This window comes from Rhinatrema bivittatum, chromosome 3 (genome assembly GCF_901001135.1).
Source record: "Rhinatrema bivittatum chromosome 3, aRhiBiv1.1, whole genome shotgun sequence".
In the NCBI taxonomy this organism is placed as follows: Eukaryota; Metazoa; Chordata; class Amphibia; order Gymnophiona; family Rhinatrematidae; genus Rhinatrema; species Rhinatrema bivittatum.
Window position 1 is genome coordinate 482318797 of NC_042617.1, and position 27053 is coordinate 482345849.

General features: G+C 46.1%; 1 protein-coding gene across 4 annotated transcripts in view; it reads left to right on the plus strand.

Annotated features, from left to right (window-relative positions):
* The window catches only part of GCFC2 (GC-rich sequence DNA-binding factor 2), a 118062-nt gene that overhangs the window by 19151 nt on the left and 71858 nt on the right, over positions 1-27053 (plus strand). For all 4 annotated transcript variants that reach the window (XR_003855703.1, XM_029596043.1, XM_029596041.1 and 1 more), the window contains exons 5-6: positions 10476-10576; positions 15366-15481. Coding sequence is in view for 3 of the 4 variants with exons in the window: in XM_029596043.1 (XP_029451903.1) it covers positions 10476-10576; positions 15366-15481 (217 nt within the window). In the remaining variant the exon portion in view is untranslated. The remainder of the gene's footprint in view (positions 1-10475; positions 10577-15365; positions 15482-27053) is intronic.

Below are 27053 nucleotides of genomic sequence, written 5' to 3' on the forward strand. Positions count from 1 at the left end.
TACCTGATAATTTTCGTTCCTGTAGTACCAAGGATCAGTCCAGACGCTCGCCCTATCTTGTGCGCAGGAGAATCCGCTCGAATCCCGTTTCTATCACAATTCCACTTTGCACAAGGTAAGTGGAATTTTTCCTTCTTTCTCGTTCGGGGAAGGAATGCCTTCGGGCTGCAGATTTATAGTTCTCTTTGTTTTGCGCATTGCGTTCTATTGGTGTTTGCATTGTTTGCGCTTTGCCTTTTTCTGCACGAGGTTACTGTTTTTTCCCTAACTTACTACTTGGTCTAGACAGTTGCCATGGTTATTTGGCTAAGTGTGCGGAGGAGTTCTTTTCTTCTTCTGCTTTGTTATCCATTATACTGAAGGACGGCAGGTGGCGCACCAGTATATCTGGGAGGTGCTTTCAGTTTTCTCTCTGACTCCATCTGCTGGAGGGGGGACATAACCCAGCAGTCTGGACTGATCCTTGGTACTACAGGAACGAAAATTATCAGGTAAGAAACATAATTTTCCTTTGGAGAAGATTTGGAGCAGATTATCAAATCCCTTGGGGAGAATAAGGTACACAAGCTTCCAGAAGACCGTCCGAGGAATTTTCGGACATTCAATTCCTCTAGGGCCCGTTTCAGAGGACATCGGAGTTTTTCGCAGTCAAGACCTGTTTCTCAACATCCTCCGTCAACTAGGTCTCAATCTTGGTTTCATTTCTTTCGTGGCCGCAGATCCCCTTGGGGGGGGGGGGGCTTCCCACAAGGAGCCGCTTCCAAGGCAACCCAATGAAGGGTCGCTGACCCACTCTTCGCCGCCCAGAGTTGGGGGACGTCTCTCCCTGTTTTACGAGGAGTGGGTCAAGATCACATCGGATCAGTGGGTACTAGATATTCTAAAGCACGGTTATGTTTTAGAGTTAGCTCGGCCCTTAAGAGACAGGTTCCTCTTCTCCCCCTGCGGACCTTTACGGAAACAGCTAATAGTGTGTCAGACGCTCAACAGACCTCTCGACCTTGGAGCTATTCTCCCAGTACCGCTGAAGGAGCAAGGCGCAGGCCACTATTCCGTCTACTTCGTAGTTCTCAAAAAGGACAACGCCTTCAGACCCATTCTGGATCTCAAGACAGTAAATCTGGCCCTAAGGGTTCCGCATTTTTGGATGGAAACTCTACATTCAGTTATAGCAGCAGTACGCAGGGGGGGAATTCCTGGCGTCCTTGGACCTCACGGAGGCCTATCTCCACATTCTCATCCACAGGATCATCAGAAGTTTCTCTGGTTCAAGATTCTGGGTCAGCATTACCAATTTCAAGCCCTGCCGTTTGGTCTGGCAACTGCTCCTCGCACCTTCACCAAAGTAATGGTAGTGGTGGTAGCGGTTCTGCGGAAGGAGGGTGTCCTAGTTCATCCCTATTTGGATGACTGGCTCATTCGTGCGAATTCCCAGGATCGGTCAACAAGGTATTGCATCTCCTGACCTCTCTTGGATGGGTGATCATTTTTGCCAAGAGCGATCTTACGCCGTCACAAACGCTGAATTTCTTGGGAGCTCATTTCAACACCAGTGTGGGCAAGGTTTTCTTGCACAAAGACCGGGCACTCAATCTCATTTCACAGATACGTTTCCAGAGTCTGACACTTCCCACGGCATGGGATTATCTCCAAATACTGGGCTCCATGGCCTCCACTGTAGATTTGGTACCCTGGGCTTTTGTGCATATGTGACCTTTGCAGAGGGCGTTGCTCTCTCGCTGGAAGCCGGTGTCTCAGGAGTTCCAAGCTCCCTTACCACTTCTGGATCCGGTCAAGAACAGCCTGGGCTGGTGGCTCAGTCTGGATCATTTGCTCAGCGGTGTAGACCTGGAAGTTCCATTCCACAATGGGTAGTCGTCACCATGGATGCCAGTTTCTCTGGCTGGGGGGCGGTGTGTCAGACTCAGGCGACGCAGGGCCACTGGTCATCGGAGCAGGCGAAATGGCCGATCAATCGCCTAGAGACCCGAGCAGTCCGTCTCGCCCTGAAAAGATTTCTTCCTCTGGTGCGCGGCATGTCTGTGCGGATTCTCTCCGCCAGTGCTACCATGGTAGCATACATCAATCGGCAAGGGGGAACGAAGAGTCGGCACGTCTCTCAAGAGACGGACAAGCTCATGATATGGGCGGAGCATCATCTCTTGCGCCTAGCGGCTTCTCACATAGCGGGAGTAGACAATGTGCAAGCTGATTTCTTAAGCCGGCAGATTCTGGATCCCGGAGAGTGGGAGCTATCCAGAGAAACAATGTCACTTCTGGTTGGGAGGTTGGGACCTCCCCATCTCAACTTGATGGCCACTCTAAGGAATGTGAAGGCACTCCGCTTTTTCAGTAGCAGACGGGAAGAAGGGAGTGGATGCTCTGGTTCTTCCCTGGCCTCACGACATTCTGCTGTACGTGTTTCCCCCATGGCCTCTGGTGGGGAAGGTTCTATGGAGAATAGAAGTTCACTGAGGAGCAGTGATTCTGGTGGCGCCAGAGTGGCCAAAAAGGCCGTGGTTCGCAGATTTGGTGAATCTAGCGGTGGATGGTCCACTTCGTCTGACTCCTTCGTCAGGGTCCTGTATTTTTCGATCAGGTAGATCGCTTCTGTCTTGCGGCCTGGCTTTTGAGAGGAGAAGGTTGAGAAAAAGAGGCTATCCAGAGGAAGCCATTTCCACGCTTTTGCAGGCCAGGAAGACTTCCACTTCCATTTCTTATGTATGAATATGGAAGGTTTTTAATTCCTGATGTGTCTCCAGGAGAATTGCTCCTCGTCATGTGTCTGTGGCTCAGATTCTCTTTTCTGCAGAGCGGGTTCAGCAAGGGTTTGGCTTACAATTCTCTTTGGGTTCAGGGTGCGGCCCTTGAATCGCTCATTGGGCGTTTGGATGGAACACCTCTAGCATCACATCCAGACATTGTTCACTTTTTGAAAGGTGTTAAAACACCTGAGACCTCCGGTCTGTGCCCTGTGTCCTTCGTGGAATTTGAATTTGATACTACAGGCTTTGGGTGGTCCACCTTTTGAGCCGCTGAAGCATTCTACGCTCAAGGATTTAACTCTGAAGTCTGTGTTTCTCGTGTCTATTTCTTCAGCTCGCAGAATATCGGAACTGCAAGCTTTGTCTTATAGGGAACCCTATCTGCGCGTCACGGATTCGGGTGTCACCCTGACCACAGTGCCATCTTTCCTCCCGAAGGTGGCATCTTCGTTTCATCGCAATCAGTCGGTGGAGCTTCCAGCCTTCCAAGAGGAGGACTCCAGAGAACTACGGCGGCTCGATGTTAAGCGAGCGCTCCTTCGTTACCTGGAGGTCACTAACGATTTCCGTCTTTCAGATCATTTGTTTGTTCTCTGGAGTGGCCCCAAGAAAGGTCAACAGGCCTCTAAGACTACTATTGCTCGCTGGTTGAAGGACGCCATTGTTGCCTCGTATATCGGATCAGGTAAGCCCCCTCCGGATGGTATTAAAACGCATTCTCTCCGTTCTCAGGCAATTTCTTGGGCGGAAAGTCAGTCGGTATCTCCTCAAGAAATCTGTAGAGTGGCTACATGGAAGTCACTACATACCTTTGCACGTCATTATCGTCTTAATCTAAGACCTCAGGGGTTTGGTTCGTTTGGCGACCAGGTCATTCGAGCAGGGCTATCGAGGGCCCACCCTATGTAGGGAAGCTTTGGTACATCCCATGGCCTTGACTGATCCGGCTATGTAGTACCACGGATCATTCCAGACGCCCATCCACATTTTTCGATAGCACGTTTTCTGTTCCAATATCTTGCTTTTCCTCTGCACAGTTAGCCTGTTATTTGGGGTATTTTGAGGTTGCAAGATTTTTTTCTCGAAGGCTTCGAGATTTTGCATTTGCAAGTTTTTGGTCTACAGACACTATATGCCTTAACGGCAACCTGTATATAGTTCCCTATTTGGTTGGGAGTTTTTTGCTTGATTCATTCATCAGTTCTGAGTTTTTTTGTTCTGCTTTGATATTCTTAATACTGATGGGACACAGAGGGTGCTCATGGGTAATTCCGAGCACCTCACAGGTTTTCCTTCTTTCTCCATCTGCTGGAATGGGGATATAACCCATGGTCTGGACTGATCCGTGGTACATCAGAGTGATGTCGGACAACGCCACCACAGTAGCATACATCAACCGTCAAGGCGGAACCAGAAGCCGACAGGTATCTCTAGAAATAGCCCCCCTGATGACTTGGGCGGAAGCAAATCTCCAGGACATCTCCGCTGTCCACATCGCCGGGAAGTACAATACCACGGCAGACTTCCTCAGCAGAGAAAGCCTAAATCCGGGGGAATGGCAGCTGTCGCCCACAGCTTTCCAGATGATTGTGGACCAGTGGGGGACACCGGGCATCTACCTACTAGCAGACAGGTCCAACGCTCAAGTACCCAGATATTTCAGCCGCAGGCAGGATCCTCTATCCCAGGGGATCGATGCCCTGGTACAGCCATGGCCTCAGGGGATCCTGCTATATGCCTTTCCTCCATGGCCCCTGCTGGGCGCCATTATACACAAGATTCGGCGGCACAGAGGCCTAGTTCTTCTAGTGGCCCCGGACTGGCCAAGAAGACCCTGGTACGCAGACATGAGAAGACTACTGGCAGGGAATCCATTACCCCTGCCTCCACACAGGGACCTGCTGCGGCAAGGTCCCATCCTCCACGAGGATCCAGCTCAATTCTCTCTTACGGTCTGGCCATTGAGAGGGCTAGACTGAAGAAAAGGGGATACTCGGAGCTGGTAATAGATACACTCCTCCGAGCACGCAAGTTCTCCATATCACTAACATATATAAGGATCTGGAGAGTATTTGAAGCCTGGTGCGACACTCACAGCACCAATCCACATGCTGCAAAAATCCCTATCGTTTTGGATTTCCTGCAAGATGGACTTCAGAAGGGTCTGTCCCTCAATTCCATCAAGGTTCAAGTGGCAGCGCTATCCTGCTACGGTCCCCGGAGTGACGGCAACAGCATTGCCACACACCCAGACGTTTCACGTTTCCTGAAAGGAGTCAAACACATTCGACCGCCACTGAAGTGGCCGGTGCCCCTGTGGAACCTCAACCTAGTTTTGGAATTTCTAGCGGGACCCGCCTTCAGACCACTTCGAGGCCTGTCCCTCCGTTTGCTAATCTTGAAGATGGTGTTCCTGCTGGCCGTATGCTCAGCACGCCGCATCTCAAAACTACAAGCGCTGTCCTGCCGTGATCCGTTTCTCAGAATCACTCCAGAGGCTATCCATCTTCGCACGGTTCCTTCCTTCTTACCCAAAGTAGTCTCACACTTCCACCTCAACCAAACCATATCCTTGCCTACCACGGAAGGTTTGTGGAAGTCAGAAGAAGGCCGAATACTACGCCATCTCGACATCGGCAGGCTGCTGTCCAGAAACTTGGAAATGTCAGAAGCAGTACGAAAGACGGACCTCCTGTTCGTCCTTCACAGCGGGAAGAAGCAAGGGGAAGTGGCCTCACGGCCAACCATCGCCCGCTGGATCAAAGAAGTTATCAAGGCGGCCTACGTAGAGGCAGGAAAACCACCGCCTCTACAGGTCAAAGCTCATTCTACCAGAGTGCAAGCGGCCTCTTGGGCAGAAACGAGGATGCTGTTGCCGGCAGAGATATGTAAAGCGGCGACGTGGTCCTCCATCCATACCTTCTCCAGATTCTACCGTCTGGACGTCCAGGCCAGGGAGGACACAGCATTTGCGAGGGCAATCCTAAACGGACCTCTGGCAGCCTCCCGCCCAGTCCGGGAGTAGCTTTTGTACATCCCACTTGTTTTGAGTCCATCTGCTACACGCTAGGAAATGTAGAGATTACTTACCTGATAATCTCGTTTTCCTTAGTGTATGCAGATGGACTCAGCATCCCGCCCGGCTGCCGGTATACATGGGGATTCACCGACTCACGGTAAGCCATGTTTTCTTGTGATAGGGCATCCACCCTGCCGGGTGTAGACTCCTTCCGGTTGGGAACGCTGGCGATCTCCAGCTACTATCAGTCATGGTAATCCTGTTTATTTAATCGATCGGTCAGTTACACATATATCCATACAGCTTTTGCAAGGAAGATTACTGAATTGCTGCACTTCCTGTGGGGGTATATGTACCCGTGCTGACGTCAGATCCGTCTCCAACTGCTAGCACGAGCCCACTATTCCCACTTGTTTTGAGTCCATCTGCATACACTAAGGAAAACGAGATTATCAGGTAAGTAATCTCTGCATTTCTAGTCAATTTCCGAAAGTCAGCTCTAGTACTGGCTGGACTACTGAAATCTGTTCAACCATGGATAAGACTAGCTGCAGGAAGGAGTTTGACAACGCATCAAGAGTTCATTGTGATATTCGTTCACAAATTTCTGACCTCTCAGAGCATGACAGCCAGAGTGATTCTTGTTACATCAGGACAGAAGGTGGCAGCCATATGGTCCCAAAGACTCTCCTTTATCTCCATTACATACACAAAGATCTGCTCTCTCAATGGGATCAACTTGCCCAATGATTATCCACCACAGTCCAGGTTTCCAGGGCAAAAGTTTTTTTTGTTTGTTTTTTTTGTTTTTTTGTTGAAATACTTCACAATTCAGGACAGGATGCTGCCCCGTACTCTTCCTCATCGGTTCTTGCTAGCAATGGATTCCACCTCGATAGTGGGGAGATGCTCGAATGAAATAATTTTGATCCCAGGGTTCCGGGTGTCACAAAATAGTGACATTATGAGATCAATCTGCCAAATTCAAAATCATCACATACACTTTTTCAAAGTTCATGCATCTTCTTTGAGAGAAGAGCATCTTAATTCAAAATGCTTACCAGGTTATTCTGTTTTATGTCAAGAAATAGGGAGGCATAGAATCGCAGCCTCTCTGCTAAGAAGTTTTCAAGATGGAGGGGTGTGCAATCTGATGTTCACCTGTCCTATAGATCTTCTATCTTCCGGGAATATTCAACACATTGGTGGATCACTTCAGCAGAGTGTTCTGACCACATGAGTGGTCTTTTCGACCCATGGGCCCCTTTTGGTTCACTGTGAAGGGTTTTCTTAAGTTTTGACAGGGGAAGTTGTTCCTCACTTCCAAGTATCTGCAATTTTCATGCTAATGTCTGCATAGGCCATGCATACAACTCTTTCCATGATCAGGTGGCCCTTCCCACTGAACCAAAACTTTTCAGGCATAGGTTTTCATGACTTTTCATATCGATCAATTCATCGTGTTGTCTGCCCTTTCTTCTGAGTTCTCATGCACGAGAAAGAGGAAGACGCCTTTATACCTTAGATTATAGTAGTCTCTTCATCCAGTATAAGAAAATACCTCACTTGCAGCACCAGGCTTCTTATCTATTGGTCACATGCAACACTTGCTGAGTTGACCTCAGTCATCTGTTGTATATTGTCTATTGGCTTAGCAGAATGGGTTCAGCTCTGCTCGCTCTTAGCTACACTGCAAATAACAGCCTTGGTTGAAACTCATCAGCTCAGAGCTCTGACTTTTGAAATGGCTTATCTTAGGGTATGTTCACAAAGCTGCACCTTAATCGTCAGTTTGTATCTATATGTTCCATTACTGTCTGAACAAGCTCTCAAGAGCTGACAGTACCTACGGACAAGCAGTTTTGCATGATCTGTTCTTGTGGTAATCTGCTCTTCACAAAAGAGTCCAGGTTGCTTCCCAAGTAAATGCTCTGCTGCAGCCCTCAGCTTGGGACTCCCCACAGATCATGACTAATTTAGCCCGGCTTATTGACCCAGAAAAGCAAGCTTGCTTACTGTTAATGGTGTTTTCTGTAGATAGGATGAATTAGACATGAGATGCTGCCCAACTCCCTGGAAAGTAGGCTACCTAGAGATATATACATATATATTTATATTAGCTTTGTAATATAAACTGAGGAGGCTCTTGAGGCAAAGGTTGTGTGGAAACGTCCTGTACATGCTTGGTAGAGCTCAAAGCTCTACTAGCTTGGAGAGACAAGTCCGTTTGGTACTGCAAGATGTCATCCACCACATATCGGGGTAGATTTTAAAAGGGTTACACGCATAAGTTATGCACGTAACCCTTTAAACACACACACCCCCCGCGAGCCGAGCCTATTTTGCATAGGCTCGGCAGCACGCACAAGCCCCGGAACGCGTGTCGGGGCCGACGTGACATTCGGGGCGTTCCGGGGGGGGGGCATGTCGGGGGCGTGGTGCCGGCCCGGGGGCGTGGCCGAGGCCTCCAAAACGGGTCCTGGGCCGGGGAATCGTGTGCCAGCAGCCCGCTTCTGGCAGGCGTAACTTTTAAAACACAGGTTGGGGGGGGGGTTAGGGAGGGGAAGGTGCGGGTGGGTGGAAGGACAGTTCCCCGAGGCCGCTCTGATTTCGGAGCGGCCTCGGAGAGAACGGGCAACGCACAAATGTGCACCCCCTTGCGCGCGCCGACCCTGGATTTTTGTTTGCGCGGGCGCACTTTTAGAAAATCTACCCCATCATATCTAATTCATCCTGCTGTCTACAGAACGTACTGTTTAAGGTAAGCAAACTTGCTTTTATGAAAGGTACAGTTCAGGAGAAAAAAATTCTGAATTCTTCAAGCTCCACAGGGCATTAATGAGTAGATTTTTGGTCAATAAGCACAAGTACTGTTCAGCCCTGCACAAACCATATGATTTGAAGATTTATGTGTTATGCCCTTAAAAGTACCCACACACACTTACACGGGGTCAAATAATGGAATAAATTATGCATGTTAGTGGCTTGCCTCTTATGCACATATTTTCAAAAATAAAATGTGTGGTGTTTTGTCCAGAAAGTTGGCTGAAGGATATAACACAGATTGATGTTTTTAGGTTACTTTGGTCTCATCATTGTTATTATTTACTGTGGCTGATGTGGAGACATGTGAATTTTGTAGTCATCAGTATAGGAAAAGTAGGCCTCCAGTTGTGTTGGAGGATTTTAGAAGTAGTTGGAAATTTGAGATGACTGATTTTGTTGATTTTAATATGGAGGAGCTAATAAACAAATGGTATTCTACCTTGAAAGATACTTATTATAAGTTAACACCATTGGCAAAAAGCAGGGCAGATATCATTGTAAATGTGCTCCTTGGTGTTCTCAAGAGTTGGTAATATCATGCAAGGATTAAGAAAGATGGAAAGAAAATGGAAGAGCATTCTTGATAATATACTGAAACAGGAACATCATGCAAGGAATATGTTGAAGGAATATAGGAGCAATTGTTTGAAAGTAAGATGTGATTATGTAATAGGGCTGAGAATTCAATAAATTGACCATTTGAGTTATTCTATTAAGAGTTTTGACTTCCAGGCTTAGGAATTTTTACCCAGTTTATTTCCTAGTTATGACTAAATTGCAGATGTCTTTGAGGAAAAGGTTATAAAAATATAATAATAGTTTCAGAATGGGAGTGAAACTGAGGAGTCATCAGGGATAATTGCTAGAGACACCTTGACTTCTTTTTGGCAGGTTGCTTCTAAAAAGCTGGGGCTGGTAATGGGGAAACTTAGGTCCACCACCTCTCTTAGGCCCTTGCCCATTTACCATTGAGAAGGGCCTAAAATATAAAGATTTTGAATTCATTAGGCAACTTGTGAATAAGTCCTTATTTGAGGTGTGTGTGAGAAAATAAAAATAGCAACTGTCACTCTGGTGCAGAAAATGTGTCCCTTCCATCAGTGCAGTTAACAAATATTTGTGCGATCTTGAATCTTTCTGCTTTAGGAAAAATCTTGAAAAAATGTTTTCTTGCAATTGAATCATTATTTAGAAGAGTACACCATTTTGGATAAACAGCAAAATGGGTTTAGAAAATAGTATAGCACAGAGATTTTCTCATTTCTGGATGCGCTTTACTATGAATTGGAACATGGCAGATCTGGTATCCTCCTACAATTAGATATCTTGGCAGTTTTTTAAACTGTTAATCATGGGCTGCTGGTAATTCATGTGCATCAAACCAGATTAGGGGGTCTTGTATTACTATGGATTAAATCTTTTTTTAGAAAATAGAAAACAGCCCTTTTCAGGTGGAGGAAGATTGCTCTACTTGGAGAGACTTGTCATCTGGGGTCCTACAAGGCTCAGCATGGTCATCTGTCCTGTTTAATATTTACATGCATCCACTTGGGGATGTTGTAAAATCTTTAGGGATTATGTACTTTGTGTATGCAGATGACATTCAGTTGAATATTCCATGTGCAGCAAATGGTGATTTCCTGTCTCATTTTTTCAAAAATGTTTTGCCATGTTGGTTAGCTGACTAAAAGGTACCAATTTAGTTCTATATTTGCAGAAGACAATTCTCCTGTGGATAGGAAAAGGTGTTACCGTAGAGTAAGCACTGTTATATTAATATGTGCTCTGAGGTTTGGGTAGTGCCATTGGAGCTTTCTTGTTTTTATGAGTCTGTTATGTTAATAGAAATTTTTTTTCTTCACTAGCATCTTTGAAAACTGATGAAAAAAGTGAGGAAAGTCAAGAAGATGAAACTCAGGATATGTGGGAAGAGCAACAACTAAGGAAAGCAGTCAGAATCTTTCAGGTAATTTTACTTTTTATTTATTATCAGAAACTTGTTCACGGAGAAAGCTTTCTAAAGAATAATTTTAATAGGAAAATACTTTCTCCATGAACAAGCATAACAAACTGCCACACAAGTTGGGTGATTTCATCTAACGGTGCCATTGTTTACCCATCCCCAATGATTCTAAGCCCTCCTCAGGTTGCCATTCTACGCCCCTTCTTCGACAAGTGGATCCCATCTCTGCCCAACAATCCTTGAAATATCATCCCATGATCCAGGAAGCCAAAACGCTCACATCAACACCATCTATGTAGCCATTCATTTATCTCCAGAATGCAAGCTTCCCTGCCTGGGTCTTTATTCTTAACTGGGAGGATTGAGGAGAAAACCACCTGTGCACCTGCTTACTTTATCCTCTCTCCCAGAACCATGATGCCACTTTTTTGATACTGTGAGTTACCATACCGATCATATAATTCATGCCAACATGGATGAGCAGCATTGGGTAGTGGTCATTAGACTTGAGGATTCTCAGCAATCTCTCCATAATGTCTTGGATTTTGGCACACAGAAGATAGCACATTTCTTGGGACAACATGTCTGGTTGGCAGATGGATGCCTCCATTCCCCTCAGAGGGGAAGGACTAACAACCACTACCTTCCACTTTCTAGGTGGAATGGTTGTTGTGCCCACAGTTTTGGGGTGTGCATGTTCTGGTTTCTCCCTATCATGGGATGACATCTCCTCCTCTTCCAGGACTGCCTACCTGTTCTTCAGTTCAAGGGAAATCAGAGCTGTGGTATAGAGTCTAGTAGCCTTAGTAATCTGGGTCTAGCTGTCATCTTATGGACCATTTTTACCTTCCACTCTGCTTGAGTTCTCCAACTTAGATGCCTTGTTCCTGTTCATACCCCAGATCAGTCTAGACAACTAGATTTTGCATCCCTGCCAGAAGATGAAGGCAAATAATAAAAACTTTTCAAGTACTGCTATGTAACCAAGAGTGCCACCTGCAATCCCTCACTATTTCTGTCTCCAGCAGATGGTAGAGGTGCAAACCTGCAGTCTGAACTTAGTTTTAAAAAAAGTAGAGGCAAGAGACATATTGGAATTATTAGTCCCAATTATCTAATGCTGTGTTCATCTTTGTGATTAGATTTAAATTATAAGAGATTTGATTGTTGCTTTTTCTTTATTAGTTGTGCTAATAATTAAGAGAAGTTCTATACAGCAGGGGTCCCCAACCACAGGTCCGCGGACCGGGACTGGGCCGTTGGGGTTTTTTTGCCGGTCCGCGGCGCCGCTCTCCCTGGCTACCATTCATTGGCTGCCACTGCTGCGGGGAGACGGGGCGAGGCTGGAGACCCACCTCCTCCAACCCCAAAAGGGAGGTGGCATGACCCGAAAAGTAAGAAGATCAGCAGGGCTGTGATGGAGCTCACGTCACCACAGCCCGAAGAAAACAGTCGCATCTAAACGTGCAGGTGCTCCTCCTCCTTCCTGCCCACGCGGCCCAGGAAGAAAAATGTTGCCGGAGCCGCACGGGCAGGAAGGAGGAGGAGCATCAGCCACGTGCAGAAGATGAGCAGCGCGGCCCGAGAAGACCAGGGCCGCTGCAGAGCCCATCCTGCAGCGGCCCGTGAAGAGGAGGCCCAGAGTTGAGAGAGAGGCTAAGGGTTTGTAGAGTGTGTATGTGTGCGTGTATGAGATGAGTTGAGAGATTGTGTGTGAGAGTGAGTTGAGAGACTGTGTGTGGGAGTGAAGACTTGAATGTTTGCAGAAACAGCATGTGAGAGCCTTCTATGTTTGTGTGTGACAGTGAGAGCCTGTGCTTGAGCATGACAGCATGTGGGAATGAGAGAGAGCCTGTGTGTGAGACTCAGACGGCATGTGCCAGTGAGAGACTGTGTATGAATGATTGTATGAGAGAAAGCATGTGAGAATGAGAACCTGACTGTGTGTTTGAGGGAAGAAGACAGATGGAGAGAAAAGAAATAGAAATAAAGGCAATATAAAAGGAATTGGCAAAAAAATAAGAAAGGGAAGGTGGGAAAAAAAAGCCTGTGACCAACCGATTTAGAAAACTAAGATCAGACAGCAGATGTAAAAAAAAATAAATTACTTTTTACTGATTGGCACATGTAAGCTTTGGGAATGTGCAAGAGTAGCACTTTCTCTATGCGGATCTCACAATGTACGAGATCAGCATGGAGGAACTGGAAGCCCATGGGGCCTGCACAGAGGAGGCAGCAGAATGGGCTTCAGTGCCAGTAGCAGCAATCAGCACCTCCCCAATAGCCACGCGGCAGCAGTGATAGTGGCAGCAGAGGAATGAGAGAGGCTCTGAGGTTGTGAGAGAGCCAGTGAGAGTGAGAGCATGAGTGTGTATGAGAAAATCCAGGGGAGTAAGAGTGTGTGTGTGGGAGGGGTGTGTGTGGAGGGGGAGAGAGTATCTTACAGCCTGAGAGTGTGTCAATGTCTGTGAGAGCGAGAGGTTATGGTTGGGTATAAGAGCATGAATGTGTATGTATGTGACAGTGTATGTGAGTATGTGTGTGAGAGAGAAAGGATAACCTCCTAATCCTCGACAATATCAGGGTGACTGGAAATCAAGAGCTCCCATGTATGGACAGCAGGGGCTTTTTAAAATCCTTATTAGTTTTAATTCTTGTGTGTTATTTGATATATGTGCTGTTTTGAAATATTTTATTGGTGTTTGGAAAATTGTAAAAAATGTATATGATTTTAATTAATAGAAATTCTATTTATCAGTAGTTTTAAAGTATTCTTTTATTAGTATGGTTTTACTATTATAACTGATGCTTTATGTTTCTTGATTTTATTTGTTTTATGAGGAATGGTGGTTCTGTTTTTCCATTGTTAATACAGAGTCTGGCTTCTTGGAGTTTCCATTTCCGTTTTTTCTAATTTGTGCCCCTTTATTTTGTATTCAGTATTTGGTGAGGGTCTGTCTCTGCTGAGTGTGTGTGACCGTGATGAGAGATTCTGCTAGCATGTAGTGTCTGTATAGGGATCTATAGCAATCGGGTTTGTTTTGTTTCGTTTCCTCAGTAGGTGGTGTATTGGTATTCTAGGACCCAGTGTAATATTTACCCTTGCTTTTTCACAGGTAGGATTTTTGTTCTTTGAGTCCTTGGTGTTATTACTGTTATGTTACGATGGGATTGCAGTATAGATTTTTAGTGTCTTTTTTTTGTGGGGTTTTGTGTTAGTTCACAATGTGCCTGGCAGTGGAAAGTGTTTGTGCTGCTGTTACTGTGAGGTGACACCAGAATTTGAAAATATCTTTTAGTATGATGAGCTGTAAGGAAAACATCCAAGCTCCATTGTTTGGGGGAATTTCAGTGGATGCACAGAGTTAGAGAACTGTTGGTGCAGGATTTATAAATGTCATAATTAAATAAGTATGCTCTAAAATCCAACCCTCACCCCGCCCTGCCAGGCCATGGAAAAATGGTCTTGTTTGAAGCCGGTCCCTGGTGGGAAAAAGGTTGGGGACCACTGCTATACAGTACACCTGCATTCAGAGATTTAACATACCGGTGGAGTTCATATTTGCTTTGAACCATCCAGTGTCTGCTGTCGGTTTGTTTTAAAATAACTATAAATGATACCTAAACTTGGACAAAGAATGTACATAAGTTATGTTGGTTTGGTGCTGTGGCTTTTTCAGTTTGTGGCCTCTTGGTAGTAATTTTATTATTATTATGTAAAATTGTATTTTAAGTATGATGTTTGGCACCTGATCTAATTTTTATTTCTTTTATACTGTTTAATATTTTGTGCCTCTTGTGAACTGTTGTGAAGGAATTCTTCTAAATGATGGTATAGAAAAGCCACTAAACAAATAAATAAATAATTTGTACTTGTCTGTCCCTCCTGATGCAGCCAGATGGCAAAACATGGTCTGTGGCTGGAGACTTATATTTATGGACCGAATAGAACTTTGATATTTGGCTTTCTTCTGGATGAATACAAATCTTTTTTTTTTTTTTTTTTTTTTAATTTACACATGAAGATGTTCCAAAGTTGTGATTTGGGTCTATTATAATATAATATTCTTACACTAATTTTTTGGACTATCTCATGTGTTCCACATTGAAAAAGTTGTGAAAAATATGTATTTAAATTTAGCAAATTTAGTAACGTCCATTTCATCTTCATAAGGCTTTCTGGCTAGCTATAAATTTATATGGTGACTGGGAAAAGAAGACTACATGGAGTCTCTGTTTTGGCTACAGCTGCAGACAGATGGGGAGGAGAGAAACAAGAATGCCAGAAAATTCCTTGATCATTCCAGATTCATTCTGCATGTTAGTAATTTAATATAACCCCACAAATTAACTGGAATAATTTCTCCATTTGTTATATTATCTAATATATCTAGTCTTTTCTCCAGTTAAGTGATCATAGAGTAATTAGGAACTATTGATTAGGATTGTGAGGTGCACTAAGGATCCTGGAATAAACAGTTCAGAATCCATTTGTATCATTGGAAATTAAACCTTCAGATGGAATACAAACTCCCCCGTGCTGCCTCTTGCTGACCAATCTGTTTATATTTGGATGAACAAGGAGCATAATAAATGAATAGTGAGCTCTGTTGGTTTGCCTTTGCAGATTGCCTGTTTAAATGTCGCACTGCTGACTATATAGGAGAGAATAAGGCATGAGAAGTTGTAAATATGAAATAGGAAGGAATATTTACTGAACTGGGTGCATTCAGTAGCCTTTGCATGTTTTGACTTACTGCCAGATTAAACAAAATGCTTTGTGATCCTTTAGGGGAGTGATCTGGATGTTTTTACATCACTTACCTCTCGTTCTGTGAAGATTAAATGTGAAAGTACAAAACGTCCGCCTGTAAACCTGGAAATTATAAAGAAGGGACTGTCTGCAAGGTAAGAAATAAATGTAGTTTTAAGTTTTTAGTAATGCTGGTCTGGTTTGTTTCCTCTAATGTGCCTTCTGTACCTCTCGTTGGCCAGAGATGCTTTGGAGGCAGCATTCATAGTCCGTGGAGAGGAAGTCGGTCATGGCTATCAGTGAGGACACTGCCTGATGGCTGGTTCCATAAGCCCTGGCTTATGGTGTCCGGCCTCAGTAACCAGCATTAGAAGTAGTGGGAAGGTGGAGCTATTAAAAAAAAAAAAAAAATTATTGGTGTTTGTCACCAGGATCCACTACTGGTCCAACTGAGCTGGAAGAAAGAGGAGGAACTACTCGGCAACAGAAAAACATATTGCTTTTGGACCAATTTAACTGATGCACTAGGGTCCTGTCTACATCATATTGTTAAACTTAAATTTACAGATGATTAACTTGTCTGAAGAAATCACTTGGTCGTTAATAGTGAGGATTCAAATTCACTTCAAAAGTGTTCTTTGCATTAATAGCTGTCTATTCCAACCAGTAGATCATATTTTGCTTTTATGTAATAACAGTCCATGAATACATTGCAAAGTATTTATTGTTGTGTGAGAGAACAATATATGGGAACTCATTATTTTTGCTGGCAGGTGCTGATAATTCAACAAATATATCACCCTTTCTATTTGATCATATACCATCTTTCAGCTTCTGGGTGTTACTGCTTTCTTGCTTTTACACACTTGTTGAGGGCACAGACCTATACTTCATCACCATTTTTCCCTTTTGGCATCAGGAGAATAGCACAGGTTCTACCAGAGATAGATGGCTTCACTAGTGCTGTGCTATCCTTTAAAGGCAATGCAGGTACTGCTAGATCTGTTCCATCTATCTATGGCGACAGAAGTGGTTCTATGGGACAGGAAAGTGGATGTTATCTCTCTTCATAAAAATGGTAATAGCAAGGAGGTTGGAAATTACAAATTTGTTACTCTCATCTCCGTGGTGGGAAGACTAATGGAGCTGTCCACTAAGGAAAGGATAATGAAGTAACTTGAATTCAGCTGGATGCAGGATCCGAGTCAGCATGTTTTTTTCTAAGGCAATCATATCAAGCAAATCCAATCAATTTTTTTGACAGGCCAGAGAATTAGGTTATAGATGTGCACCAACTGAGGTGTGCTTGAAGTTCAGCAAAGCTTTGGATACTGTCCCCTTATAGGAGTCTCATAAACAAACTGAGCAGCCTGGGGGTGGATCCCAAGCTGGATTAGAAACAGGTTGCGTGGTAAATGAAATTCACTTTGAGGAAAGAAGGGTTGATTAATGGTTCGGCTTGCAATTTGTTCATATTTGCTATAAATCTGTACCTGATGTTCTCCATCAACAAGCAGGCATGAATTAGACACAATGCATGCGTGATGTCATCTAATGACACCAATGCAACACCAGCTCTCATAGCTCAGTAAAGGTCTTATTGAACACCCGTGGGAGTTCTGCGTGTACCTGCTGCCTCATAGCCCCTCAGTATTTCTTCATCCGAGCTATCGCATGGACATGTCCCAGTCTCTATCTTTGATTTTTAGCCTATTAGGTGGTCTTAGCTGCCTCGTTGCATCTCTTTATATTTTTTGAAGCTGCCTCAAGAAAACTTTTCAGTTCTTTAAAAGAAAAGAAAAAAATTAGCTGTCAGCTTTAAGGCCTGCATCTGTCAGCACCGTATGTCTCATTGGTAGGAGTGCCATCATCCTTCATGGCGCACAAGACTTCTGTGATGCCGAGCCATCTTTTTTTATCCAGATCTTTTTTTATCCAGTAGTATTCCAGCACACACTCAGCCCCCTAGACATATGCTGATGCTCATTAGGTTTCATCAGAGCGCACAGTGCCTTGAGCCATAAGCCCGAGAACCCTGTTTCTATGGGGAGCAGAGCTACGGTGCCTGAAGGAAACGTTACTGGTGCCATCTATGAAACCCAGTGCTAGTGTAACAGAAGCAGAGTATTGTGAAGTCGGCTGCTTCTACTGTTATAGCTGCTATGTCAGAGGCAGCCAGGATCAATCCCATGTCTCCAGGTGTTCAAGGCCATGAGATCTTGCAGTGGAGCCACAGAGACTGCGATTCACCAAGAAACCGATCGAAAATATTAAGCGAAGCAAAGTTAGGGTGACAAGCCTCTGGTGGCTCCCTATTGGGCCAGGGCTGTATATAAAGAGCTCTAGCCTGATGCATCTTTGATCAGATATTACATTTATAGTAGTTGCTTTAGTAATTCAATACAGCTAAATGAAGGTACTTACGGTAACAGTTTCTAAACTGATATAACAAATCAATCAACTAAAACTTTGCAAGAGATTTGTTTATTCACATAATACCTACGATATCTGAATGTAATTTGCTTTGGTGCCTAAAAGTGGAATATAAAATCTAAAAAAAAAATTAAACAAACACAAATTCAGGCTATCTAGCCATAAGATTAAATTTCTGTCAGAACTTAATGTAATTAGGAGTTAGTCTGTTTCTCACCAAGCTGATAAGCAATCATTTTCTCTAAGAAATTCATTTTCATGTGCTGGTCTAGAAAGCAGGTAGTTTCATGGCTCAGAGCAGTAGCAGGTCAACTTCTTCTTTTAAACACAGGCAGAGGCAGGAATGCAACAAGAGTCTCAGCAATAATTTGTTACTGAGGCCATTGGCCATTAATGATGACTGGCTCATGAACACTTTGGCCTACTTTTATATTCATTAGATAAACATAGTCTGCGCATAAGGTTAAGTGCCAGGAACAGGATCAGACTGGTTCATCTTTTTTTTTTTTTTTTTCTTTTTTTTTTTTTTTCAAGGTGTAGAAGTTCAAATTAACATAGATAACCTACATCTTCTCAAGAATATTTATAGATAAGAATCTTCTGATCAGTGTTTCTATGTGTCCATGTTTGCAGCATGTCAGGGTTCCTATTTTTTTTTTTTTATCTTTTGACACTGTGAATCAAGAATTTGTTGTTATTAATGAGGGTTAACTTTCCTGGAGATTCGAGGAATTGCTGCTGATTGGATGAAATATCTGTCAAACAGATCCCAAAGGGTAATTGGTGATCAGTCCTCCCGACCACGGTCTTTATTCTCAGGAGTGCTACAGGGATCTTCATTATCTAATGTTCTTTTTATATGTATCTTCACTCCCTGGGTGCTGTCATTAGGGAAATGTGAGGAAGGGAATATATGAATGCAGATGATCCAGTTTTTGACATCTGTCATGGGAGCACTCCCTGAATTTACTTTCAGTAGTGGTAAATAAGATTGCAGGGTGGATGCATCTAAAGTTAAAAATTAAATATAGAAAAACAAAGTTCCCTGTATGTACCTGGATCAGTCCAGACCATGGGTTGAGCCTCCTGTCCAGCAGATGGAGACAGACCAAAACTGAAAGGGTATCCTATATCAAGACAGCCTACCCTGCACCCCTTCAGTATTTGTCTGTCTCCAGCAGGTGCAGGCAGCTGAACCTGCGGTTCCCCTTCTTAATTTCTTCTCCCTGTGGGAATCTTGTTTCTTTTTTCTCAGGATCAAGCAAGTATTAGTTTGGATTCATATTTAAAAAAATGATTTCTCTGAAAGATTTCTCATTTGTTTCTTGTAGACAGTTCTGTCTCCTCTCTCTGCTGTGGGCCTAGGGGGGCTTGCCCCTTGAATTCTTCAGCCTAGGCTCCTCATTCCGGTGAGCTTTTGAGGTGATACTGGTGGTCCAGTCACTCCCCCTTGGCTGGCTGCCATTTTTGAAAATTGTCCTTCCTAGGGCCGGTGACAGGGAAGTTTATTCCCCTGCACTTGCTGAGCTTGAAAAAAAAAAAAAAGTTTTAAACCTACATCCTACTCAGCAAGTAGTTTAAGGACAGTGGACAGCTCCAGCAGTGTGCCGGGTTCAGTCTCTGCCTCCGCTCACCGGCAGGGCTCAGCTCAGCTGTTTTTCTCCTCGCGGCATTTTTTTTTTTTTCTGCAGCTGATGCCGCATCCCAGCATGTGTACTGCCTGCGGGGAGCCTGCCACGCGGCTCTCCCGCGGCAGGCTTTGCTCCGGGTGCCTACAAGGTGGGGAGGGTCCCTCCTAGGCACCCGCGAAAAGGGCGACCCGGGGTCAGCCTGCTCGCAGTGTGGCCAGGCCGTTCCAAACTCTGAAAACCGCGGGAACAGCGGCCATCTTGGGAGCAGTTTCAGAAGCTGAATCGGGACTACAAGATGGAAGTGAGCCAGAATTTCCGATTTTTCCCTCCGGATTTGAGTCCTCATTCCCCGGGGAGGGTTTCTGACCTTTCCACCTTCCCTCTTCTTCCCCCCCCCCCCGGAAGGCTAAGCTCGTTTTTCCACGAAATTTGTGCTCCTCATGCACAAATCTTACCTTGCTAGCATGCAGGAGGAGGAGGACCCCCCCCCCCAGGGCCCCCCTCCAACGAAGACTCAGAGAGTTTAGTCTCCGCAACCACTTGCAGCACCAGAGAGTCAAGGTTCCATCTGGGTCCGGGTAGTGCCGGGGGTCCCACCGCCCCCAGACCCACCTCCAGCCATCACCTGTTCCTGATCAGGATACTGATTCCCTGCTTCCAAGCCCCACCCCTCCTCAAGGGGGCGACCCACGAGTGCTTAGCCTATTCCAATGGGAGGAGCTGGAACCTCTTATTCCCTTCATTCTAAAGGAGCTGGGAATTGAGATACCCCCTGAGGACACTGTCACAGCCTCTATGTCCGCTAACGTGGACCCGGTCCTGGCGGACTTAGGGCCCCTCCACGTACATTCCCGTTTCAACCTATGCACAAGCTGATGCTTCTTCGAGAATGGGAGTCTCCAGAGGCGGGACTCCGAGTGGGTAGGGCTATGGACAAGCTCTGCCCTCTCCCTGAGGACTGCCTGGACATGCTTAAGATACCCAAGGTGAATTCCTCCGTCTCTGTGGTTACTAAGCACACCACAATCCCAGTGGTGGGAACATTGAAGGATGTCCAGGACTGCAAACTTGAACTTTATCTCAAGTGCATCTTTGAGGTCTTGTCCTTAGGAGTCCGGGCAATAATCTGCAGCAGTCTCATGCAGTGGGCAAGCCTCAGCTGGGTTCAACAATTACTCAGCACCCAAGACCTCCCGTCTGCAAAGGCAGAACAGGCGACTGGCTAGAAGGCACGATTGCGTATGGGGCGGATGCCCTTTACGACCTTCTTCAGGTGCAAGCCAGAGACATGGTCTCCGCGGTCTTGGCCAGGCGTCTCCTCTGGCTGAGGAATTGGGCTGCAGACTCCTCTTCTAAAGTGCAGATGGGCACTCTCGCCTTCAAGGGTCAGTTGCTTTTTGGTGAGGACCTAGAGCTGCTTATTAAATCTCTAGTGGAGAACAAGATTCATAAGCTGCCGGAGGACCATCTGAAACAGTCTAAGTCCTTCTTTCCTTCCCACACTCGCTTCAGAGGTCAACGTCGATATAACAGCAGAGCACGGGCTTCCTTTCTGAGAGGCAATGCTTCCAGATCCCAATCCTGGTCTCATTCCTTTCATGGACATCGGCCCTTCCAGGGTGGTAGCCAACAACACTCGGCCACAAAGTCCTCTTCCCAATGAAATAGGGCCGGCCCATTCCTTCGTTCCAAACTTAGGTGGATGGCTATCCCTGTTTCTCAAGGAGTGGGCCAAGATTATGGCGGATCAGTGAGACCTAGAGGTGATAGAAAGAGGCTACGTGTTAGAATTTTCTCAAGACCTACTGGACCTTCACCTAATCTCTCCCTGCGGAAGTCGAAAGCGACCTGCGGTCGACCAGACGCTGACCAGGCTGCTGGAATTGGATGCCATAGTTCCAGTCCCGGGGAAGGAACAAGGGTCCAGCCAATATTCCATCTACTTCGTCATCCCCAAAAAGGAAGGCTCCTTTCGTCCAATTCTGGATCTCAAGCGAGTAAACCGGGCCCTCAAGGTCCCCCATTTTCGAACGAAGACCCTGAGGGCTGTGATAGCGGTGATTCACTCCGGCGAATTGCTGGTATCGCTCGACTTGACAGAGGCTTACTTGCACATTCCGAATCACCTCGAACATCAGAGGTATCGCCGGTTCAAGATCCTGGGCCAGCATTTCCAGTTTCGGGCGCTCCCGTTCGGCCTCGTCACGGCGCTGCATACTTTTACAAAGATCATGGTGGTAGTGGCAGCCTTTCTCCGTCAAGAAGGAGTTCTGGTCCATTCTTATTTATTTATTTATTTTAAGTTTTTCTATACCGGCATTCGCGATGGGTATCACATCATGTCGGTTTACAATTAACAAGTGAAGAGGTAACGAGGTCATAAATAACAATAAATAACATAAATTATAAAGGTAGTAATAGTAAACAATATACAAGTGAAAGTTAAGAGTTGCAGTTACAATAAAACAAGGGAGTAATATAACTTGGAACAGAGAAAAGAAGCAGGGGTTTTAACTAGATACATATGATACATATATCATATGTATCATTCTTACCTAGACGATTGGCTCATCAGGACCAAGTCTGAGTCTCTTTGCAAGCGGGCAGTCGACAGGGTCCTGACTTGTCTGACCTCTCTTGGGTGGATAATCAACTTTCCAAGAGCAAGCTACAGCCATCCCAGATCCTGGAATTCTTGGGGGCGTGAGTAGGCAAAGTGTTCCTTCCAGATGCGCGTGCGCTCAAACTCAGGGAACAAGTGCACAATTTCCTTTCACTTTCTCTACCCACTGCCTGGGAGTACCTTCAGGTCCTGGGGTCCATGGCCTCCACTATCGATCTGGTTCCTTGGGCTTTTGCGCATATGTGTCCATTACAGAAAGCTTTGTTATCCCACTAGAAACTGGTCTCTGAGCAGTTTCGGATGCCTCTCCCGCTCTCCGAATGTACCATCGCCGAAATGCAGTTGTGGCTCTTGCCTGCCCACCTTCTGAAGGGGGTGCCCTTTCAGACGCCGCAGTGGATCATTGTCACGACGGACACCAGCCTCTTCGGCTGGGGAGTGGTGTGTCAAGCTCAGTCTACATGGGGATACTGGTCCCCAGCTCAATCCCACTGGCACATCAATCGGCTGGAAGCTTGAGTGGTCCGTCTGGCGCTCAAGGTTTTCCTTCCCTTGTTAAATCGCAAGGCGGTGCGGGTCCTCTTGGACAACTCCACCACGGTAGCCTATATCAATCGGCAGGGAGGCACCAGGAGTCCACCTGGTGGCTATGGAAGTCAGCAAGCTCTTCGCCTGGGCGGAACGTCACCTGGATCGCTTAGCAGCTTCACACATAGCGGGGAAGGAGAATGTTCAAGCCGATTTCCTCAGTTGCCAGTGGCTAGATCCCGGCGAGTGGGAGTTGTCCAACAGAGCGATGAATCTGTTCGTCCGCAGGTGGAGTCCCCCCCACTTAGAACTGATGGCCACAATGAACAATGCGAAAGCTCCCAGGTTCTTCAGCCGCAGAAGGGAGCATTGCATGGAAGGAGTGGATACGCTGGTCCTTCCCTGGCTTCGCGACGTTCTCCTGTACATGTTTCCCCCTTGGTCATTGGTGGGAAAGATACTCGGAAGAATAGAACTCCATCGGGGCCCCGTCATCCGAGTGGCCCCGCAGACCGTGGTTCGCGGAGCTGGTGAACCTCGCAACGGACGGCCCTCTCCAACTCTGCCATCTTCCCTGCCTCCTGCGGCAGGGTCCCATATTGTTCGATCAGGCGGATCGCTTGTGTCTAGAGGCCTGGCTTTTGAACAGCAGAGATTGAGAAAGAAGGGATATAAGGAAGAAGTTATATCCACACTGTTGAGGGCCCGGAAGCCGTCTACTTCTCTCGCTTATGTCTGGGTCTGGAAGGTTTTTGAAAATGCGTGTGCCACGGCGGGAGTTTCAGCTCGCAAGGCTCCGGTATCCCAGGTCCTTTCCTTCCTCCAGAATGGTCTTTCCAAGGGCTTGTCTTTCAGCTCTTGCGGGTGCAGGTTTCCGCCCTCTCCTCCCTATTTAGGCAACCTTGACGGGTACGTGGTGGCGGCTCATACGGATGTCATTCGCTTCCTCAGGGGAGCCAAGCATTTGAATCCGCCGGTCAGGGCTACTTGTCCCTCGTGGAGTCTTAACCTGGTCCTTTGGGTGCTATGTGAGGCTCCATTTGAACCTCTGCGGCAGGCTACACTTAAGGATTTGACTCTCAAAACAGTCTTCCTGGTGTCCATTTTTTCCGCCAGAAGAGTTTTGGAACTCGAAGCTTTGTCGTGCAGGGACCCTTTCCTACGTTTTTCTGATTCAGGGGTCTCCCTCAAGATGGTACCCTCATTTTTGCCGAAGGTAGTGTCTTCTTTTCACGTCAATCAGTCGGTAGAATTCCCAGCCTTTTCTTCTGAAGACATAGCGAACACATCTGGTGGTGATCTCGAGGTTACTAATGAGTTCCGGGTCTCGGATCATTTGTTTGTCCTCTGGAGTGGTCCAAATAAGGGTAACAAGGCTTCTAAGGCCACGATTACTCGTTGGCTAAAGGAGGCTATTGCGTCAGCATATATCTGTAATGGCCGATCGGTTCCGGAGGGCTTAAAGGCCCATTCTTTGCGTTCTCAGGCCACTTCTTGGGCGGAGAGTCAATCGGTCTCCCCTCATGAAATATGCAGGGCAGCTAATTGGAAGTCTCTGCATACCTTTGCTCGTCATTACCGCCTCTATGTACAGGCTCCAGTTTTTGGCTCCTTTGGATGGCAGGTTCTTCGAGCGGGACTGTCTCGGTCCCACCCTATTTAGGGAAGCTTTGGTACATCCCATGGGCTGGGCTGATCCGGGTACGTACAGGGAAAGGAAAATTGGTTCTTACCTGCTAATATTTGTTCCTGTAGTACCACGGATCAGTCCAGACGCCCTCCTGTGGTAGATCTGTTCCGTCCGCTTGGGGAGGAGGAATAGCCTAGTGGTTAGAGCGGTGGACTATGAACCAGGAGACCAGGGTTCGAGTCCTGCTGTCGCTCCTTGTGACCTTGGGCAAGTCACTTTACCCTCAATTGCCTCAGATACAAAAACTTAGATTGTAAGCTCTCTGGGGATAGAGAAATACCTATAGTACCTGAATGTAAACCGATGCGATATCCCGATTGAGATCGAATGTCTGTATATAAAAATAATAAATAAAAAATAAAGTTGTTTTCTTTACAGGTTCCTGGATTATCTGAATCTGTTGTTATTGCTTTAATGCACCGGAAGTATCTACCAGATGAAAAGGATTTTCTATGCATGAGCGATGTTATACAGAAGTCTTTCAATGGTTCAATTTATCAGTTTTTGATTGCTTGCTTGATCTTTTATGAGTTATATCTGCTTTGATAATGGTTAAACGGAAGGGGTACAGGGTAGACTCTGTCCTGATATATAGAATACCCTTTCAGTTTTGGTCTGTCTCCATCTGCTGGACAGGAGGCTCAACCCACGGTCTGGACTGATCCGTGGTACTTCAGGAGCGAAAATTAGCAGGTAAGAATCAATTTTCCTATTGTTTGGGTTGAGAGCTTGTTGTGGCAAGAGGACTTTGCTAAGATTTAATTGGAGATACATTGATTGGGTGACCAGAGAATTGCATCAGGGGAGAGTGCTACATGTAGTGTACTTGGATTTCAGTAAGACCTTAGACATTGTTCGGGGTAGATCACTTTTAAATAAACTGAGTGCCCTTGATATGTTCCCAAAAGTGACTAACTGGGTTAGAAACTGGTTGAGTGGGAGACAACAAAGGGTAGTGGTAAAAAGCTCAATCTGAAGATAGGGGTGTTACTAGCAGTGTGCTGCAGTGGTCCTTGGACCGGTTCTTTTCATCTGACTGCAACTAGAGATCGCATTAGCCCAGTCCTCTGGAACTTAATTAATGCAGGATATCAATCCTTTGCTGGTCTCAGTTCAAAGCCCCCTTTGCATTGCTTTCAATTCGCTAATTGACCAGAGCCCAATCTATTTGAAGGATTGCCTGTCTCCCTACAAATCATCCCGTAGTCTACAATCTGAAAAAGAACTGGCCTACAACTCCTAAAGACTCCAGCACAGCCTGAACCCATAAGTGTGCCCTCTCTTTTTTTTTCATCCCCAGACGCTGGGCCTCTGTCCTCACAGAGGCCTGACTAGCCACTGACATCCTGACATTCCATTGCTAGGTAAAGAGATGTCTCTTCAGTCAAGCCTACTTTTAGTCAGCAAAACTGGCCTCCTCATCTTTTAGTCCACCTATCAGAATATCTCCATTGCCATTCTAATACACAAAACACTACCTTATAACCTGATGTTCTTCACCCCAACACTTCAGGACCCCAAGCCCACTGTTTTCTACTATCTGTTTATGATTGTTATGTATTTTAAATGTTTAAGAACAGTGTATTTCCTAGCGTGTAGCAGATGGACTCAAAACAAGTGGGTATAGTGTGCTCGTGCTAGCAGTTGGACACGGATCTGACGTCAGCATGGGTACATATACCCCCACAGGAAGTGCAGCACTTCAGTAATTTCCATCTCCAAAGCAGTTTGGAGCTACCTCACGCTCGCTGAGCGTGTTTACAAATTCTAAACGACTAAATTCCTATCATTTTGGATTTCCTGCAAGATGGACTTCAGAAGGGTCTGTCCCTCAGCTCCATCAAGGTTCAGGTGGCAGCGCTGTCTTGTTACGGTCCCAGGAGTGACGGCAACACCATTGCCAAACACCCAGTCGTCTCCCGTTTCCTGAAAGGAGTCAAACACATTCGCCCGCCACTGAAGTGGCCAGTGCCCCTGTGGAACCTCAACCTAGTGTTGGAATTTCTAGCGGGATCTGCCTTCAGACCCCTTCGAGGCCTGTCTCTCCGTGTGTTAACCTTGAAGATGGTGTTCTTGCTGGCTGTGTGTTCAGCTCGCCGCAACTCAGAGCTACAAGCACTGTCCTGCCATGATCCGTTTCTCAGAATCACTCCAGAGGCTATCCATCTTCGCACGGTTCCTTCCTTCTTCCCCAAGGTAGTCTCACACTTTCACCTCAACCAAACCATATCCTTGCCAACCACGGAAGGTTTGAAGAAGTCAGAAGAAGGTCGAATACTGCACCATCTCGACATTGGCAGGCTGTTGTCCAGATACCTGGAAATGTCAGAAGCAGTACGAAAGACGGACCCACCTGTTCATCCTTCACAGCGGGAAGAAGCAAGGGGAAGCGGCCTCACGGGCAACCATCGCCCGCTGGATCAAAGAAGTTAAAGGCAGCCTACGTAGAAGCAGGGAAACCACCACCTCTACGGGTCAAGGCTCACGCTACCAGAGCGCAAGCAGCCTCTTGGGCAGAAACTAGGATGCTGTCGCCTGCAGAGATATGTAAAGCGGCGGTGTGGTCCTCCCTCCATACCTTCTCCAGATTCTACCGTCTGGACGTCCAGGCCAGGGAGGACACAGCTTTTGCAAGGGCAATCCTAAACGGACCTCGGGCAGCCTCCGGCCCAGTCCGGGAGTAGCTTTTGTACATCCCACTTGTTTTGAGTCCATCTGCTACACGCTAGGAAATGTAGAGATTACTTACCTGATAATCTCGTTTTCCTTAGTGTATGCAGATGGACTCAGCATCCCGCCCGGCTGCCGGCATACATGGGGAT